Source organism: Chamaea fasciata, unplaced genomic scaffold (genome assembly GCF_029207755.1).
Source record: "Chamaea fasciata isolate MVZ Bird 193981 ecotype frontalis unplaced genomic scaffold, bChaFas1.0.hap1 SCAF_10, whole genome shotgun sequence".
Classification (NCBI taxonomy): domain Eukaryota; kingdom Metazoa; phylum Chordata; class Aves; order Passeriformes; family Sylviidae; genus Chamaea; species Chamaea fasciata.
Genome location: NW_027094095.1, coordinates 14,259,090 through 14,277,557, shown reverse-complemented (window position 1 = coordinate 14,277,557; position 18,468 = coordinate 14,259,090). Strand labels below are relative to the sequence as shown.

Sequence of the window (18,468 nt, the reverse complement as noted above, 5' to 3'; positions counted from 1 at the left end):
AAGCTTTCCTGTAATATGATAGGGATTTGATTCCTAGGAGTTGGGGAGGTACACCTACTCCCCCCCGCAGTTTCATCTTGTGTTACAGCTTTTCTGTTTCTCTCAGTGGTAAACAAGTACCCATGTTAACTACAGAGCTCACTGCAACTCACCAGAACAAAGTATTACAATGCTACAGTCTATCCACAAACCTCATTTTAAACAGAAGTTCTCTTGCAAATCTGCAGGGTCAACATCATCAGTGCATTGCTATCACATGATCTCTAAGTGAAAGATCTGTTGGATATGATAATGATCTAATTAATCCCATTGTTCCCCTTCCAAGACACAGACCAATCTGGTCTCTTTCATTTTCTTACAAAAGAGAAAACTGCAGGAAGCAAATGACTACTTGTGTTGCCACTGTAAATCACATCTGCTGGGATACTTCCTTCCCATCTGATCTAGCGCTCTCACAGCTGCCATCTGACCATACTGTCCAAAGTCACTCTATTCTCGGACTACACCATGGTAAAGTCTTGACATTTAAACTGTTTCCCCTGCTATTATCTTCTAGAATTTGGCAATAGTTCTTCTCAGTATCTGGAGACAAATACTTCTTTCTCAGTTTTCAAGACACAGAGCCTCCAAAATTGTACACAGTGCAAACACACTAAGATATGCTAAGAGGAAATGAAAAAAAACCCCCAATCTACAAAATTACTGCAGTCTGCTCCCCTGTGCCCTTGTGCTCATGCACACATTTGCCATATAGCATTCCCACCAGATACATCACATGCCTCAACTAATCCCAAGTATGTCATGCAGTGGTGTGGGAACAGATAGTAGCTGGTTTGTTGCTTTTTATGTGTTCTGAGCAATGGGAAATAAATACTCTGTCACTTTACTGTCCACCAGAAGCAATGGATATTTTTAAACCATGAAGAAATTTGGGGGGGGGGGGGGGGGGGGAGTTAAATTCAAAATTAGGGCACACAACTAGAACAGTTGTCTCCTATACTACCGGTTTTATATGTATATACTCTGACAGGAAAATTTTGAGGTTTCCTGAGAAGTTTTGCCTAAGGGGTAAGAGATCAAGGCACAGTGTTAAAAAACATTCAATCTTCTACAAATCTATCTCAGCTCTTTTTGAGATTTAGGCATCTCTTTTAACCGTGTTGAAACTATTCTGAGTTATTTAGCAGCTTTATAACAAATAAAGTTGGGAGAGGAAGAGCATGTCAAAGGGAGAAGAACCTTAGAGCAAGTGCCAAGTTTTCACACAAGGGCTTTTCAATATTACATATTAATCTTTGATAAGAAAACTATCCTAAAATATTCTAAACACAGCTGTTCACATTTTAAGCTTGACATCTTGTGTGTTGGGTAAGCTCAGTGTTCACAATGTTACTCCTTTGTATTTTTAAACTATTTGTAAGCCTGCTTCCCTGACCAATCATGTTGTCTGATAAGATAGATTGTTCTCTGGTCACTTCTGAGCCTCACCAGTTTCCAGATTTTTAAAACAACCTCCACTATTAACTAAAATGCATCATTTGCTTGCAAGGACTTAACTGCAAGCTCTTCATACACTGAGAACAGTTTTTTGCCTTATGGATTACCCAAAAAAAAAAAAAAAATCAGTTACAGTCTGTGAAAATGACAAGAACGCTATCCATGAAGTAAATTCAGAATTTATACGTGAAGAACTTCAGGTACCCTGTCAGGCTGTGTGGACTTTCCTCCAGCTCTGGCAGACTGTAATTGTTTACTTAACCTGGATATTGATTGTAGTTAGACTGCTGGCTCACTTCCTTCAGCTGCAATTCTCATTTTGGCAGTTTCACATACATCACTTAAAATTCCTCTCTGCAGCCAAGCTGTTCACATTCTTTTCTCTGGGTCATAATCTACTAAACATGACAATACTTTTATTTCTGCATTATGATGATGGGGTTTTTTAAAATTTTCTGCCCTTTGTAGAATAAAAAGTGGAAGCTTTTAGCAAGAATGACCTTGAATCACTGTCCTTTACAATTAGTATTATACAGTTTTATGGATAAGCCCAGATAAAAGTGAGAGATGCTCCAGCAGCATAGCTGCAGTATGAGTTTTCCGCATGTTTTAGAAATACCTATATACCTGTCACTTCCTATCAATTAGCATTAAATTGTTAATTAGGTTGTGTATTGTTCCAAATTTTATGTCAATATTTCAGATGTGAATTTGAGGACTAAAAAAAATCCCCTATATAATACTTTCTTAGTAGTCATCCTGATAGGAATAAACTAAGGCAAAAGGAACATAAATTTGCTATCTAAAAAAAATAAGTCTATTAGAACATCATGAATATGGAGTGTTGATTCAACCATGATGTGTCTTCTGTATTGGTTTGAATACTCTCACCTACTACAAACATACTTAGGCTCACCTGCTAAAAAGTTCTGAGGGTCACTGAAAGCATGTGTGAACATTAAAGATTGCTAAATACATCCAAAGCAATTCTGTCAAGGCTAATTAACCTTGAAATGGTGGCAAAACCTGTGCCTAAAAGGTCAAAAAATGATCACAAAATTTGCACAGTGTTTTCAGAGCTATTGCAGCTGAAATAAAGAATTCTTCAATTTAAATGGACTATAAACAGACACTTGTAAAGAAATAACATTCATATCAACCCCTGTCACTTTTTTTGGATTTATTTAACAAGTAGGACTACACCTGGTCATCGATAAATAGGATAACTGAGGTCCAGTATTAATCTGTTTCTCTTTACCTGGAGTTCCAAACTAGGCATGAGAAAAATTTAAAAATAGAGAGAACTCCAATTTCTGTAGCAAATTAATTCAATAAGCCTTTATATGTATGTAATGTATGAATATTTTTTGCACACTTTCTGACTAGGAGATACTTTAGTATTTCATGCCATACAGTACAGATTGCTAAATACACAGTTCCTCAAAATCAAGGACAGATGCATTTATTTGAAAGCAGGAAACCATTTTTTTCAGCAGAAAAGAAAATGCTATATTAGAACAGATTGACTCTATTTGACAACAATGCAAAGTATCACACTCCCTCACCCCCCCAAAAAGTCAATGCTTTTATATCTAATGAAGCTTGAGAACTGTTTTTAGATATTGTAAAATATATGAAACCCAATAGTGCTTCACCTGGAATATTTTCATGTCTAAAATTTGGCAGTAACATAACTTAAAAGGATAGCACATCTCCAGATATTGATCAGGGCTTTGCACAGCTGCAATGCCATAAAAATGATCTGCAGCTATAAAAAAGATAACATGATTATGAGTACACTACATTGTAATTTCCTTTGGGCAGTCAGAAAGGAAAAACAGTCTGATAGTCTCTGAGAAAAATAAGCTTGCAGGATATCCAGCATCTGACAGATGAATCATTTTACAATATTCCAATTAAAGAATCTTCCAAACTTAAATTTCCAACAACAACAACAAAAATAACACAAGAACTTAACAATTACCTTTCAACCACTAAACAAGAGGCAGATGAAAAGCTAAGCAGCTCACAATGTAGAGAGTTTCAATGTTCCAACTTCCTTGCCAGTTCAGGCATGGAACATAAATAGTTAACCTTATTCTGAGCCATTAAATGGAGCTTACTAAAAAGCTTGCTCTAATAAATGGTATGATATGAAGGTCAGCCCTTAATTCACCATCAAAATATCTTCTGGGTGTAAACATAATGACTTCTGCTTATGCACTACACAACCCTGACAAGAATGCTACTTGACAATCCATTTCAGACCTAGAAAAACGTTCTCATTTGCGTCAAGGTGCTGAATGTCAGCAGATTCACTAACACGCTTATTTGCACTGCAGTGGTGGAACAGAGTAAAATACCATGAGCCCTCCATACCCTGCTGCTGCCTGGCTAGGGAGATGGTGAAATAAAACAAGATTTAATCCTGTCCATATCACTGTGCAGTTGGTGAAACTTGACAAGTCAACATTAAGTATTCAAAGTGGTATTGTGGCCTAAAGGGATCACATGCAGCCTGCACATAAGAGAAAAGGAATAGCTTGGTTCTGCTTCGGTGTTTGTAAATTTAATTTGTTCAAGGAAAAGCAACTCTGGAAGGGATTACTAGCTAGGATCAACACTCTTACCAACGAGAAAGAGAAAATGCAAGTAGGAATAATACTGACATTTTTGTAATACAAAATAGCTTTTTGGGCTTATGTGAATAAATAAAATTTGGAGGCAATTGTAGCTCAACCCCAGCAAATGAGAATATTCCACTTAGTGTTCCTGAGTTGGAGGGCCTGGGACGCTTGAGTACTTAATGAAAATTGCATAGGAATTTTGAAAACACCATATTTTACAAAATGTTAAAATATATTTAGCCAAATATTGTCAAGTATTGTTACAGTGCAATACCTATTTCTTTAAATAAGTGGGGCAACAATATTCATGGAATAACAACATCTAATATACTGTCTCTTAATTATTGTCAAGATCTCATTCCACAGGTTCAGCAAAGGTTATCTGCAGTAAAATCCCTGGTGCCCAGGAAACATGGAGCCTGAGAATACACACACGGAAATGAAGAAAAAACGAGATCTATAGCAGTGCACTTCTGAAATAAAAGTACAAGAGAAACCTGTAAATCCCCTTTGCTAAGTGTAGCTCTGTATTTCCACCACCCGCAATATCATTGAAGAGAAAAATTATTCAACTATTTTAAGTCATGTCTGGTCCTACAGCAGGAAATGAGCACAAAATTCCTGAGTCTGTAAAATACTCTTTTTGCTAAACAATGCAGGGGAGAGGTGCTGGCAACCCGCTGGGGACTCAGCATGGGTGGGAAGGTGCCCTGAAGATGTATTTGTTTACTTGGGCCTTACAATAGAAATTAGGGACCACTGGGGTAGAGGGTGGGAAGGGCAGCTGAAAGTGATCACAGAACAGTCTCCTATTTTGTTTTAGCTGGGGTCCTTTTGATGATTAAACCTTCAAATGACTGGTAAATGCAATGCATATTTTTCTAAAGTGAAGGCCAATAAATACCTTTTCCTCACAGACTGATACTTCAAATATAAAGCACAGAGAGATAAGCACTGCCAGCAAGGAATCTAAAAATATGTCTTCTTAAGCTTGATTAATGAGCTAATAAAAAGCTATAATAAGAAAAAAAATCCAATTAAAGCAACTTGTGATATTTCTCTCAAATAGAAATAAAGAATCCAAGAGCACAGTAAAACTTTGAAAAATTAGTATGATTCAGACAAGAACCTTAGTATTCAAGCCTACGGTACATCAATTTTATACTTTCTTCGACTGGCTGTCCTTTATTTATCATCTCTGATGTGCACTGTCTGGAATTGTGATCCTTGATGAGCTTTATTTTGTTACTGCCTCACAAGTATATAATCTGAATTTAAATACAAACATATTAAAAGCTCAGGCATTATACAGGTTGTAGGTTATTCTATTCAGAAAACCTGCAGGCCTCCAGCAGAACATGTGGAAATAAGGGCAAAGCCAGGGGGAACTATATACTATTAGCCATATATAAAGTCAAAAAACCAGCTACGCTTCTCACTGATGGGCAAAAGACACAGTAGAAGATTTATATTGTAATAGTCACTTTTCATCAGTCTTTGGTACCAGGAGGTAATTAGAGGACACAGGAGCAGCGATGACACTGGACCCGTAAAAGACACAGAGGTAGGAAGAGCTGGAGATTAGACGCCCGATGAGAAGCCCCAGCACCACAAGGAGCCCCAGCACGGCCCTTGCAGCACCCGGAGGGGAGCAGCACCCCGCCGAGGGCCCGTGGCAGCCTGTGAGCAAGGCAGCACCCCAAGGAAACCGCGGGCTCCCCAGAGGCGCAGAGCTGAGAGGCACAGCAAAGAGCAGCAGGGCAGGGACAGCCTACACAGGGTCGGAAAGAAAAGAAGCCTGGGCATCTCGTACCAGGGTCAGTTGTTATTTTAATACTACAGAAACTGTTTATTTTCACTTACTGAAAGATCCCCAGCCATCAGCGAGTGTCCGATGCTCCAGGAGAGGCGCATCCCATCTCCCTCTGCCGGCGGCTCCCCGTGCGAGAGACGCCCTGAGCAATCGCCGCCGGCGCCTGAGGCGTGGAGCGGGCCGCTGCCCCCGGCTCCTCAGGAATTTTAGGGTATTTTTTAAACAACAATTAAAATCTTTAGTAAACACTCTCTAATTAGGCAGACATAGTCCTTGTCTCTTTGCACACACAGTTCAGTGAACATTTTGTGGTTTTTATTTTAATGCCTTTATTTCAAGTTGTGGTTCAAGACTTCGCTGAAAATGTTATTTCCTCATCAGCTGTCAGCAGTGTTTCACGAAGGAATACTTTTCAAAATACTTTCGTTTGATTTCGGGGTTTGCCTTTTCTAACTCGACAGCAAAGGAACCAAAATACACAAAGACAATGTTGTATCTGCCTGTTTAAGAACCCGCCCACGACTCCTGAAATTTACATTAACAACAAAGTTGACTGCAGCTGTTTCAGGCGGCGCCTGGAAAGATGTGCCCCGTTCCACACTGAGCAAACGCGGGCCTCGGCGTCGATCCCAGCCCCGCAGCGGAGTTCCCGAGGCGGCGCGGAGCCGGTGTCAGGGAAGCGCTGAAGCCCCGGCAGGTCAGAGCTGCCTTCCCCTGCCGCCGCCTCCCTGCTCGGCCCTGGCTCCTGCAACGGGGAGCGCCGGCCATTACTCCCAGTTGCATACTGCTAACTTCAAAATACCACAATTACGATGGTTTTACTTAAAAAAAAAAGGACAGCTTTGCTGCTTTTCAGTGTTTGGTCTCTCTCCCCCGCTGCTTTTCTGATGTAATGTGGTGTCACTTTGTTCTCACGAGCACATTTCTGACGCCAGGGTAGCGCCTGGCCTCGGCATCAGGACACACGCCTGACCCCACGGCCAAGGGGTCCAGCTACGAGCGACAGAGCGGCTGCCCAAGAGGAGCCGTATGAGAGGCAAGAGACAAAGCAGCAACGCGTGGGTTTTGCCGGCTGCCCCGGTGGCGGCACCTGGACGCCTACCAGGAGGGGAAAAAGGCCAACCCGGAGAGCGCAGGAAAGAAAGCCTGGGTACGTCCCTGCAGGGCCCGGGGGCTGCCGAGGGCAGAGCGGGCGGCTGCCCGGGAGCGCACGGAGGTCTCCGCACAGAGCCACTGCACACACTTTCCAGCGGCTCCGGCCAGCCGCAGCACCGTGAGCGCCTCGCCCGGTCCCCCGGCAACCCCGGGGGCGGCCCGGGCGGGGTCCCCCGCGCCGCCACGAACACGCCTGTGGGCGTTGAGCCGCCCCGTCCCGCCTCCGCAGAGGCCGCAGCCGCAGTCGCCCCCCGGCCGCTGTCCGGGCCTGCCGGCAGCCTCGGCACGTCCCGGCCCCGCTCTCTCCCAGCGCGGCCCTCCCGCCGCCGCCTCCGCTCCTGCGCGCCGGGCGCGCCCCCCGGGCCGGCCGCGGCCAGGGGCGGGCGGGGAGCCGCCAACTGCGGTCCCGCGGGCAGCGGCTGTGGCGGGGCCGCCGCCCGCGCTCGCAGGGCAGAATGGAGGCGGAGGGCCGAGTACCGGGGCCGCCGCTCCCCGCCGGCGGGGAAGGGCCCGGAGCCCACTCGCATCTCGCTGCGGGTGTCCTCGGCACGGCCCGGGGGCCGCTGCTCGCCGCCGCCGAGGTGCTGGCGCTGGACGATGAGGAAGACGACCTGGAGGTGTTCAGCAAGGTACGGCAGCGCCCTCCGCGCCCGGGGCAGTCGGGCGGGCTCCCGGTACTTTGCCCCAGCGGGCGCCGGGCGAGCCGGGGTGTCGCGGCGGGACGGGACGGGACGGGACGGGACGGCTCCGCCCCGGGCGGCGATCGCGGCCTCTGCCCGCCCGCCCCTCACACGCGCGGCGCTCCCCGGTGCCACCGGGGTTCCGTGACGGGCCGGGCTGATGGGCCGGCAGGGGCAGCGCTCGGCGGCGCCCGCAATCCCGGGTGACTCCTCGGGCACGAAACGTGGAGTTGCTGCTTCGGATCGGCGGTGCGAGTCATGACTGCGCTTACCTTAAATGTGCCATCTAATCTGGACTCGCTGTACCCTTACCATCACTTGTGTTCGTCAGGTGCCCTATATGTACCTGTAAATTAAATAAACAGTCGTGTTCAGTAATTGCAGTTGTATTTGAATGTAAATAAATGTTTCCAAGTTTCAGTTTGAGTTTTCTTTTAAAAGTTGAAGTCTCACACCTTCCCATAGAAGATTTGAAACGATAACATTTGAATTTTGATGAGTGGAATAAAATGAATGTAGCTGACAATGTGTTAGGGTCCACGTCCAGAGAACGCTCTGCCAGGTACATGCGTGCCAGTCTGGCTGATAATGCTGGTTTTAATTAAACCAGTGAAGGGGGGTATGGCTTCCACATGTACTGTTTCTCATTTAGTACCGATTTAGTACAGGTTAAGACAAGACTTAGCTCTTGTCTCCTCAGCAGTTAAAGAAGAGAGCATGTCGTGGATCTATTTGCACTGTAAAGGCAACATCTAAAATAAAAGTGCAATAGAGAGAGCTAGGGTGGAAAAACATATATGGGGCTAGGGTGTTGTTCACCATCTGAGACTCATGAGCTGCTGTGGTAGGATGTGTGCCACGGGAGAGAAATAGCAGATTTCCGATTTGAAAAAGTGACAGTGTATTTCTGTTCAGTAGGACAGATTGTCGTGGAGAGTAAATGTGGTTTTTGTGTTTCTGTAGGTGAGAAACACTGTTATGGTATGCATGAATACAACTATTGGAATAAGGACTGACTTCTTAGGAGCTATGTATTTAAACTCTGACTGTAATAGAATTCTTGAAACTTATGGCTTTTAAAGCCAGAAGGGACTCTTAGGTGATTTAAAAGTCTGTAACGTGTAAGAGATTAGGCTAAATTTCACCAAGTTACTTGTATTTTTCTGGAGCGTGACTAGGGTCAAGGTAGAATTATATTTTCTTGGAATGCACCAGTCCTTATTTGACATAAAAAAGATTAATGATTCACTGAACTTACATGCAAAAGCAATGCTGAAATACAATTTTAGCTGCTTATGCTCACTTTGCATCCATTTCCTTTTATGAGTGAAGTTCAGGCAGTTCTGCATGAAGGTATCTGCTTATCAACACAGTGTATTGATGCTTATGCTGCTTGCTTGTCAAGAGCAATTCTCCTTGGGAATGAAAAATAAAAACAAGTGGAGTTGATATAAGTTACTGCTGCTTTATGGCAAATATTGAGATCTTTAAAATTCTACCTGGATTTATTCCAAATATTTTTTACATATATGAAATCTTAATTGCTATTAATGCATGCTACATGATTAGTTACTCCCACAAACAAGAAAATGTGTCATGTTGTATGAAAATACAGCTTTCCTTCCAAAGCTTGGATACCTGCATGTAGTGGTTGTATGTATCAACTAAAAATTCATGGTTTGTTTTCAAGCACAATTTGAGATCTAATTTTTTGAGCTAATGAAAATCTGTGAAGTTGTTAGGGCTTCACACCCTATTTATTTATGTTTCATATAGCCAAAGGACTCTGACAGGCTAAATGTAGCTTACAACTAAGATTTGTAAAACCAATTTTTCCATAACATGCTGTTCCAGGACTACCTTTTTTTAATTGGCATCTTAATGGGGTTCCTCCTGCAGTGTCTGTAAGGCAGTGGTGTAGCCTTTGCAGGCCAAGTGGGACGGCAGCAGCCATGCAGAGCTCGCTGCCTGCCACTCTCGTCAGCTTCATCTTTCTCAGTCTAGGCACTGGAATGTGCCAGCTAAAAAAATGGTGAAAAATTAGATTCTTAAAAATTGTCAACCTCAATACCCTGAGTTATTACTCAGAATGTAAACGCTGGGCTTTTATTTTATGAAAATCCATAGACGTTTAACCTGATAGCGTTATAAACCATTGACCTGGTATCCTCTGACATATCTCAAATATTACAGACCAGCATCTTCAGCAGCTCTGATAAAGCATTTCATGATGTGGTGTGCGTTTCACTTTATCCTAGTTTCCACTGCCAGTGAAAAAGTTCTGAATTCTTTTCAGCAGAGACAAATTCTGGGAGCTGAGTTATGAGTCACACAGATGGAATGTTTTCAGCTTGATTTCTTCCCTTACCTTCAAAGTATAGAGTACTGTCTGTATCACAAATACCCATTCGGTTATCTTTTGCATTCCTTGATAACTGATATGTAACATTGACAAAGCTGTCAGCAGTTTGGTTAATACTTAAAATCTTTAGCACCTCTGCTTTCAAACTCTGTTTCACAGTGTTTGTCTGCATTTCATAATTACAGAAAATTTAATGATATTTCTGAAAAACATATATGTGCCACTTCAGAATTGCATAGAGACTAATTTTTCTTCAAGATTTTTCTTCAAGTTCATCAACGATTTGAGATAGAATAGTTCCTTGGCCAAAAAATTCACTTATAAATCAGGCTTCCTGAATCTCTTTGCTCTTTGAAGAACGCTCCAACAACCAAGCTATTCCTTTATAAGACAAACTCTGCCCCATGTCCTTTATCTCAAGACCTGTTTTTGGAACTGGCTTCAGATTATTGCAAGCTCTGGATCCTTTTTTTTTGGGGGGAGGGAGCACAGAGGTGACCTTGGGTCAAGGACCCGTGCTCTGGGAAGGAGCATTGTTTAGACAATCCCCCAGGCTTAGTGTCTTCTCCAAAGGGCTGCAGTCTCAGCTCTGTGCATAGCCTGTTTTGAAGCTGCTTTGGAGTGTAGGAGTGTTTTCTTCCCTTACATATTTTGGAGTGTTACTGACCAGTTGCAGTCAAATATGAGACTGAGATAGGGTAACTAAAAGTATTACAGAAAGGAGACCCAGAAACAGACCCTCATGCTATTAGGAGCTCATTGATTTTCTCTCACTTTGGTCTCTTGGGCAGTAAATCAAAAGTCATGAACCTGTTTTGTGGACTGGCACACAGCTCTGCCAGCTGTTCTGTCAGGAGGGAAGGGGCTTGGAAAGATAAGGGGTACTGCAGGTTGCTGGGGTAGGGGAGGTGTGGGAAAGGACATAATTTTCTGCAACAGGGCCTTGATGCTCTTTGCATGGATGAGGAGGAAGATTACACAACCCAAGAGCTAGAAGAATGTCTGTTTTTCCTGTGCTACAAAACTCCTGCCCTCATCTGTATGCACACAAAAACATAGTTCCAACCACAAAATTACAGCTGTATAGAAAATTAGCGTTTTGTTTTTTTTTTTACTGTGTTTCTGGGATGACATCAGACTTAGGTCACATGAACTTCAAGAATTACTGGAAGTAAACCTGAGCTATCATGAGAATAAAGACACAGATGCTTGTTTAAAACTCATGTGTATTCATTCCTGTACACGTGAACACTAGAGCTGTATTAAACAAAACCAAAGACTTGCCTATTCTGTGGATTTTTATTGCCCATATTTTGTTTCTCAAACCACATATTCATAAGCCCTTCCACATAAACATATACTTTCAGACACCTGCATGAATAGAGCAATTTTTAGTAGCAACCTAGAAGAAGGAATGAAACATTAAGACATTAATGCCCCATGGAAAATGAGAAAATATGAAACACATTTACCTTGATCCAATCTAGACCTTGCATTACTAGTCATTACTCCTCAAATTATATGGCCATTCAAGTCCCTTACATGCTCACATACATTTTTCTTTCCCTGGAAATTTCCCATTGCCTCAGCACTTTGAATTGCGTGGGCTGCTCTGAGCTAGCAGTCCTCATTCTTCATCTAGACCATGGGCAGCCAGTGCTAGCGGTCTCTGGGAGCAGTTCTTTTTATTCTGCATGACTCAGGATAGTGCTGGTTGTACAGAAATAGTGTGGAAACACACCGAGTAAAAGTCAAATGACTGACAGGTCCACAAGGAAGCCACTTTGTAATATTTAAAGTGTTGTCTTTAGTCTTCTGTGTTGCTTTTGTCTCCCTGTTCAAAGAACTGCATGTAAGTGATGGGAGGAGAACTGGTACATAAGCACTTTCTGGGCACAATTCCTGGTATATGTGGTCTCTTCCGTATTTGTGGGAGTGCATTGATAAATCCAAAGAAAAAGGACGAGATAAGGTGTTTCTTTCCAAAGGAAGTTTTGATCCAGTTGAATTCAAAGGCAAAACGCAATTCTCACCCAGTTCAGCAGCACTCCAGTGGGGTTCTCTTCATTCCTGTGAGATCAGCCTTGGGATGATGCTGTGACTCCAGTTAGTGTAGACTCATACTTTCCCAGTCCTGGCATTTGAGCAGTTTTCTCTTTAACTACATCCCTGTTTTCCTTCCTTCATCAACAAGGCACTGGAGAGGGCAGCTCTTCACCACTTGCAGTCAGTGTGCTCTAACTACCCTTTTAGAAAACTTCCAGAAAATAGAATAAAGTTAGTACGGAAATAATTCTTTGCATTGCGTATATTTAAAAAGCCGTATGCAGTATTTGATATTTAAAATATAATGATTTATTTCAATTTCTCTCTTCTTTCTAATGAATTATGAATTTGTTATGCTCTTTTATGGAGTTATTAAATTACATTTATTTTCATGGTAACTGTATCCTTCAAGATTCTAGATTAGTGGATCTTACCCAGATTTGTATCTAAGGAAGAAAATGAAATTTCGTGCCTGTTTCCAATTTCCACCTTGTTTCTTAGCAGTTGAGTGAGCACCATGGAATGCACTAGCAGAAGCAGTTGCTATGGGGACATATTCTTACTGAGTTGTGTGGAAGTGGTCAGTGGTATTAAAAAGTGATTTTTCGCTTCAGCAAAACAGTTGTTTAATTTTTTTTTTTAGAAATTAGGCAGCAAATTTGTACTGCATACTTATTTACTGTTTTCCTTTAAGGAAAAAAAGATTAATTTATGTACCTGTAATTGTTTTCCATTTCCATTTTTATTTTAAAATAAATGCAAACTGAAACATCCAATTCCAGTAAAAATTCTGATTTGGATTTTGCCTTGTTTGTTTTGAATCATCATTTTTTTGTCCATCCTGTTCAGGTAATTAGAGATAATTCAAACATCGTTAGTCCTCAGTAACTGGCTTCTAACAAACCCTACATAATTAATGGGTGCTTGGTTCATAACTAATTTTACTATTCATAGGCAAGTTCTCTTTCTAGCTATGCATAACATTCTTCTCAAATGGTAATATTTTGGTCTTTCATCTGTATTTGAATAAATCTCATTTCTTACATCCTCCCCAAAGCAAATACTGAGAAGGATAACAGATTTTCTGTGTGCTACATAATTCTTTCATCTGCTCCAAGTTTTATCTGTTCTGTCTGATTATTTTAAAGCTTGCCATTTTAGCATTGGTGACGTGTTTGCATACAAAGATTATTGATATGGATGTCCTCATGTCTTATCTGTAGGATACATCTCTGGCTGAGGTAAACTCATTCAGTCCTTCAGTGCCAATATCCCCCTCATCAATGATAAACCAGTATAAATTTGAGGATGGGCCAGAATTAAGAGATCTCTTCATTACAGTCGATGATCCTGAAAGCCACATTACAGCCATTGAAACATTTATTACATACAGAGTAGTCACGAAGGTAGGTATCTGTTCATGGTTTAATGGCCTACTTTGATAACAATTGGCATTTTCACTCTTCTTGCTCACCATTCTCTGGCATATTAATAAACTCAAACTTTATTTTTGCCATGAGTTGTAGACAACTAAAACTGCGTGAAACTGTGCTATTTAGTGGAAAAAAAATTCAGTGTGAGTCTGCATACACACGTGCTTAGATTCTTTATGTTGAGAAAATAGTTAATAGTTCTTCAATGGCAAAATGAGTGCTGTGAGGCAATAGCATTTTCTGTTGTGATCTTCAGGAGGAACAGGAAACAGCCAAAGGACTGATCCACTTTGAAGATGCTGTATTAGCACAAGTATTGATGACTTTTGGATCAGTTGCAGGCTACCAGTCTTACATCTTGCATGAACATTACCTCCTACAGTCTTTCGATTCCACTCTTTTCTAATTGCAGCCTCCATTAACACAGGGATGTTTGCTTCCCATGTACACTTGCATGCGATTTCTGGGGAAACAGCAGCAATTCTCTAATGAAAAAGTAGTATTAGGAAACAATTAAGTCTATTTTTAGTTGAATGCAAGTTATTTACAGGAAATAAGGAAGAAAATCAGCCTTGTGAGACCAGCCAGGTCTTCTGAGATTACCAGTAAATATTCTGCAGGCTCCATTTTGAGAATTGCACTGTTAATTTATTTTACTTTGAGTTCTTTTCAAAAGATTCATTTAAAAGCAAATTTTAAAATGGGAATTATTTGTCTTTAAATAAGAGGAGATATCAATTCGTCATAAAATATTTAATGAGGAGGAAGAGAGCTATCTTTGTTAGGTCGCTAGCAGTAATTTTCACTTTATGTCTGTTTCTGTAGCCGAGAGAATATTTTTTTCTTCAGGCAAGTATGAGAGGGCTGTAAGGTGGATTGCTTTTGATTTTTTAATCTCTTCTATCCTTTCTTATCATATTTAATTTGGAGTGCTGGTTTTTGATGATAAAGTAATAGCATTCCTCCCACATACCTTGAAAATTTTTTGTTCAACTCTCAGAAATGTTTAGATTAGAAAAGCATGTTTTGAGGTTTTTAGACTTTACTTGCATCACGTAATAAATCTCTGTGTAACAATGAATGCTAAATAGCACACGTTAATGAAAACATGGGCTCTTTGTGGCTTGCCTCCAGAAGACAGAGCAGTGGTAAAATAAATCTCACGGTCTGACAGTTCTGTAATCTGTAATAAGCATTTTTTGTAGGCATTAAAGATTTGTTGGCAAGTTCTTACAGGGGGTTGCAAAACTGGAATCGATGATGGGCCACAGAATCCATTAAGCAGTGCAGGAAGTGCTATTGCTGTGATATGCTGAAGTTTTCATGTTTTGAATGTGAGGATTATTGAGTAATGTCACCAGGTCCCAAGGACGTGTCAGCTCTTTGGGCTTTGTTCAGAGTGGTAAAAAATGGACTTTCCTCACTTGTAGATTACTAATCACTTTAAAACAAGTGCCCTAAAAGTAACGAACATAACTGTGATTGCTGAAAGAAAAATGCCACACTAAAGTAATTATTGCAATAATTTGGAAACATTGTGGTAAGATAATCATTATACGTCACTGCACAAAGTGCGGCTTGGTGCTCACTTTTTTTTTCTTTCCCCAATAGAACTTTGATGTCTTGCTGAAATAGTGTGTTGATCATTCAAGGAGTTTATCATTGTTCTTTAAAACAACAGCAGACCAGTAACAGGGACCAAATAAAATGTATGCATTCCCTCAAATACTCAGTTTTCTCCAAAATCTAAAACTTTTTTTTTCTGGTATTCTAACCTAAGCCTGTTTTTTCTGCTTTTGGTTTTCAGACAACCCGCGGTGAATTTGACTCCAGTGAATATGAAGTTCGAAGACGGTACCAGGATTTCCTTTGGTTGAAGAGCAAACTTGAAGAAGCACATCCAACACTGATTATTCCTGTTTGTTTGCTAAAACTTAAGTTATTTTTCTTTGTTTAAAAGATGGCTCCAGTTTTATACAGAGATGTTTGAGGTCTTTCTTCAGCTTCTGAAGTTTCACAAACATTAAACCAACCTATTTTCCTTAGCTTTATATGTATGTGACAAAAATCACATAAAGGTATTTTTTAGGTTTTTAATTGTGGCATTTGCAGTAATTTGCAATAACTCATGTCCTTTCGTAGTTGTACTTGTGTTCTTCTGCACTGTATATTACAAGAAAAATGCTATACCTTAGTTGAATATGATAACTTTATATAGCTTTTGGGTTATTGCATGGTGGAATTTACAAGGTATACTTATGATTTTTAGTAAGCAGAAGAACTGTTGTAATACTTGGAATATTATGCAAATCAATGTATTTCTTCTTTTTTTCTTTAGCCATTGCCTGAAAAATTCATAATGAAGGGAATGGTGGAACGATTTAGTGATGAATTCATTGAGACTCGAAGAAAAGCTTTACATAAATTTTTGAACCGTATTGCTGATCATCCAACTTTAACTTTTAATGAGGACTTCAAAATTTTTCTTACTGCACAAGCCTGGGTAAAATGACTTTGTTTTTATTTACAATTACATGAAACCATATGTCATGTTAGTAGGGTATATTAGGAGCCTCCCTGGTTCAGTATTAAGTATTGTCATCCCATGGCTTGTTACAGAAGTGGCAAAAGCAGGCAGGGATTTGTGGAATATTCGTAACCTGAGATAACCTTTTCTTCTGTGGTTTTGGTAATCATGCCATAAATATTGCTGTACCTTCCAAAGTTGCTTTTGTTACTGCATTTTGGATTTTTGTGGCAAGTTCATAGTATTTTAACTCTGTATGTTTTTTGGTACACATAAACGTTTCCAAGATTTGGAGAAAAATAGTGGTTTTAATCAATTATTGTTTTGGCATGGCACTGTCCTTTTTTTTTTAGGTTTTACTAATCTCATAAAAAAAAATGCAGGCTTTTCCCATTGCATTGTTGCGAAATGTCTCCAGTTGCGAACTGAAGTTTTGTACTCAGAAAAGCCTGCCTTTGAATTTCAGCAAAGGTTTTTCTCGCAATGTATTAAAAAAATAGATGGATTACTTCCTCCAATAGGAGCATTCTCTGCTTTCTCAAAGACTTATTTCTGCAATCATTACCTCTGCTTTCCTGTTCAAAAAGCTGAATTGTAAACTAGCTAACTCACCCTGAGGAGTGAAGGGGTGAAGGTTCTCTGCCATCTTTAACCATTCTTATGACACTGTTCTACATGGCATGCTTGTGTTTGCTCAGAAAGGCTTAGCTAATAAATGCACAAGACTGGGATGGATCTGACATTGGTCTAATAATGATAAGATTTATACAATAAGAAGACAGAGGTTTATATATGTGGTTTTGTTAAAAAAAAAAAAAACAGGAAAAAAAAGCACTTTATTTATTGTTTTCAGAGAATTAACAAAAGTTCCTGGAAGTAAAGAGAGCTTTTTCTGCCTTTAGGAACTGTCCTCACACAAGAAGCAGGGTCCTGGTTTGCTGAGCAGGATGGGACAGACCGTCAGAGCTGTAGCATCCTCAGTAAGAGGAGCGGTTAAAAATCGTCCTGAAATGTTTACAGAAATGAACAATTACATGGAAACATTTAGTCAGAAAATAAACTTACTAGATAAAATAGCACATAGGATTTACAAGGAAGAAAGGGGTAAGTAGAAAACATGTATCAGTTTCATTGATTTAAGAAATTAAAAAGTAAATTAGTTTTTATTGAAGCAGGTGAAATACTCCTTCCAGGAAGCAAGGAAAAAGGGAGATTTCTGTGTTTGTATTGTGTTTTTCTTTATGGTCATGTTTCTGACAGACCTTCAAGTTTGAGTAATTTTTTAATAGGAAGAGTTTTAACATGTCATTCAGCTAGTTATAAGGAACTTAGAAGAATATTTTAACCTGTGCTATTTGGAAAGCTGAATGACCTTTGGTTTTTAGCTTTCAAGGGAATGGGTAGTTTTCTGTTCAATCTCAGTGACATGAGGCTGTCTTGATTTCAGGCCTCTAAACTTCTCTTTGTTTAGTTTTGTTTTTTCCATTGACAAAAGTACATTTTAAATTTTTAATAGCTTTACTGTTGGCCATAATTTTTGTCATAGTAAACTGTGCCTACTGGAGTTTTTTCAAGAAGGATGACTTAATCTGAATTTCTTCCTTAAGTGAGAGCAGTTCACACATCTAGTTGGAATGCTAACTTACTGGCTTCCCTGAGATTCTGAGGTGATCCTGATCTCAGACTAGGCCTGTTCGGTGTCATTTCTACCGGGCAGCACTTGAAGTATTTACTTTCTATATAATATAATTTGAAGAGCTGCACTGTGTTAATAACTGAGTCCTTGACCTTTCTTGTGCAGTACCAGATCTCCGTGTGTCCTCACTGATTTGAAAGGGTATTATAAAAGAAAAATACATGTTGGTGAAGAGTTCTTATTGATATTGTTCCCTCCAGTGAAAGTAGCAGAGGTGTGTAGGTTCAAGGTGTCAGTGCCAAAATATTTCTTGGAAAAGCTTAAGAATTTTGACATGCTCCCAAATGTTGTAGGTTATATCTTCTTACTAGATTTTCCAAACAACACTTGTCAGAACATTTATGTGCAGGGCCCCACTATTGTGAACAGGAATTGTTGATAGCTGTGATACAGAGAACATTCCTGCTTGCAGTACCTTATCATGGGGTTCTTGATTACATCTTTCATAGAGGGGTTTTTCTTTTGTCCAAATAATCTCAAAGTAAATATTAGACTCTTTATGCCACTGCTTTCATCATTCTTAGGACATTTCTTCATTATAAATCTAGTCGTGACAAAAGTGCATTTTCAATGCATGACCAATGTGTTCAGTGTCCTCCTGTGAACTGCAGCTTGTCCGTGTTTAGCCCTAC

The 18,468-nt window shown here is 40.4% G+C and overlaps 1 protein-coding gene and 1 long non-coding RNA gene across 2 annotated transcripts in view; one reads left to right on the top strand and one right to left on the bottom strand.

The window, feature by feature from the left end:
• LOC136294559 (uncharacterized) overlaps nt 1-6,112 on the bottom strand; it is a 35,044-nt gene extending 28,932 nt beyond the window's left edge. Inside the window, exon 1 of the long non-coding RNA XR_010722447.1 lies at nt 5,988-6,112. This is a non-coding gene — a long non-coding RNA (uncharacterized lncRNA). The remainder of the gene's footprint in view (nt 1-5,987) is intronic.
• Nucleotides 6,113-7,513: 1,401 nt separating this feature from the next.
• Nucleotides 7,514-18,468, top strand: part of SNX7 (sorting nexin 7) — a 29,023-nt gene continuing 18,068 nt past the window's right edge. The window contains exons 1-5 of the mRNA XM_066192385.1: nt 7,514-7,721; nt 13,404-13,586; nt 15,421-15,531; nt 15,952-16,116; nt 17,043-17,244. Coding sequence (XP_066048482.1) covers nt 7,548-7,721; nt 13,404-13,586; nt 15,421-15,531; nt 15,952-16,116; nt 17,043-17,244 — 835 coding nt within the window. The 5' untranslated portion in view covers nt 7,514-7,547. The remainder of the gene's footprint in view (nt 7,722-13,403; nt 13,587-15,420; nt 15,532-15,951; nt 16,117-17,042; nt 17,245-18,468) is intronic.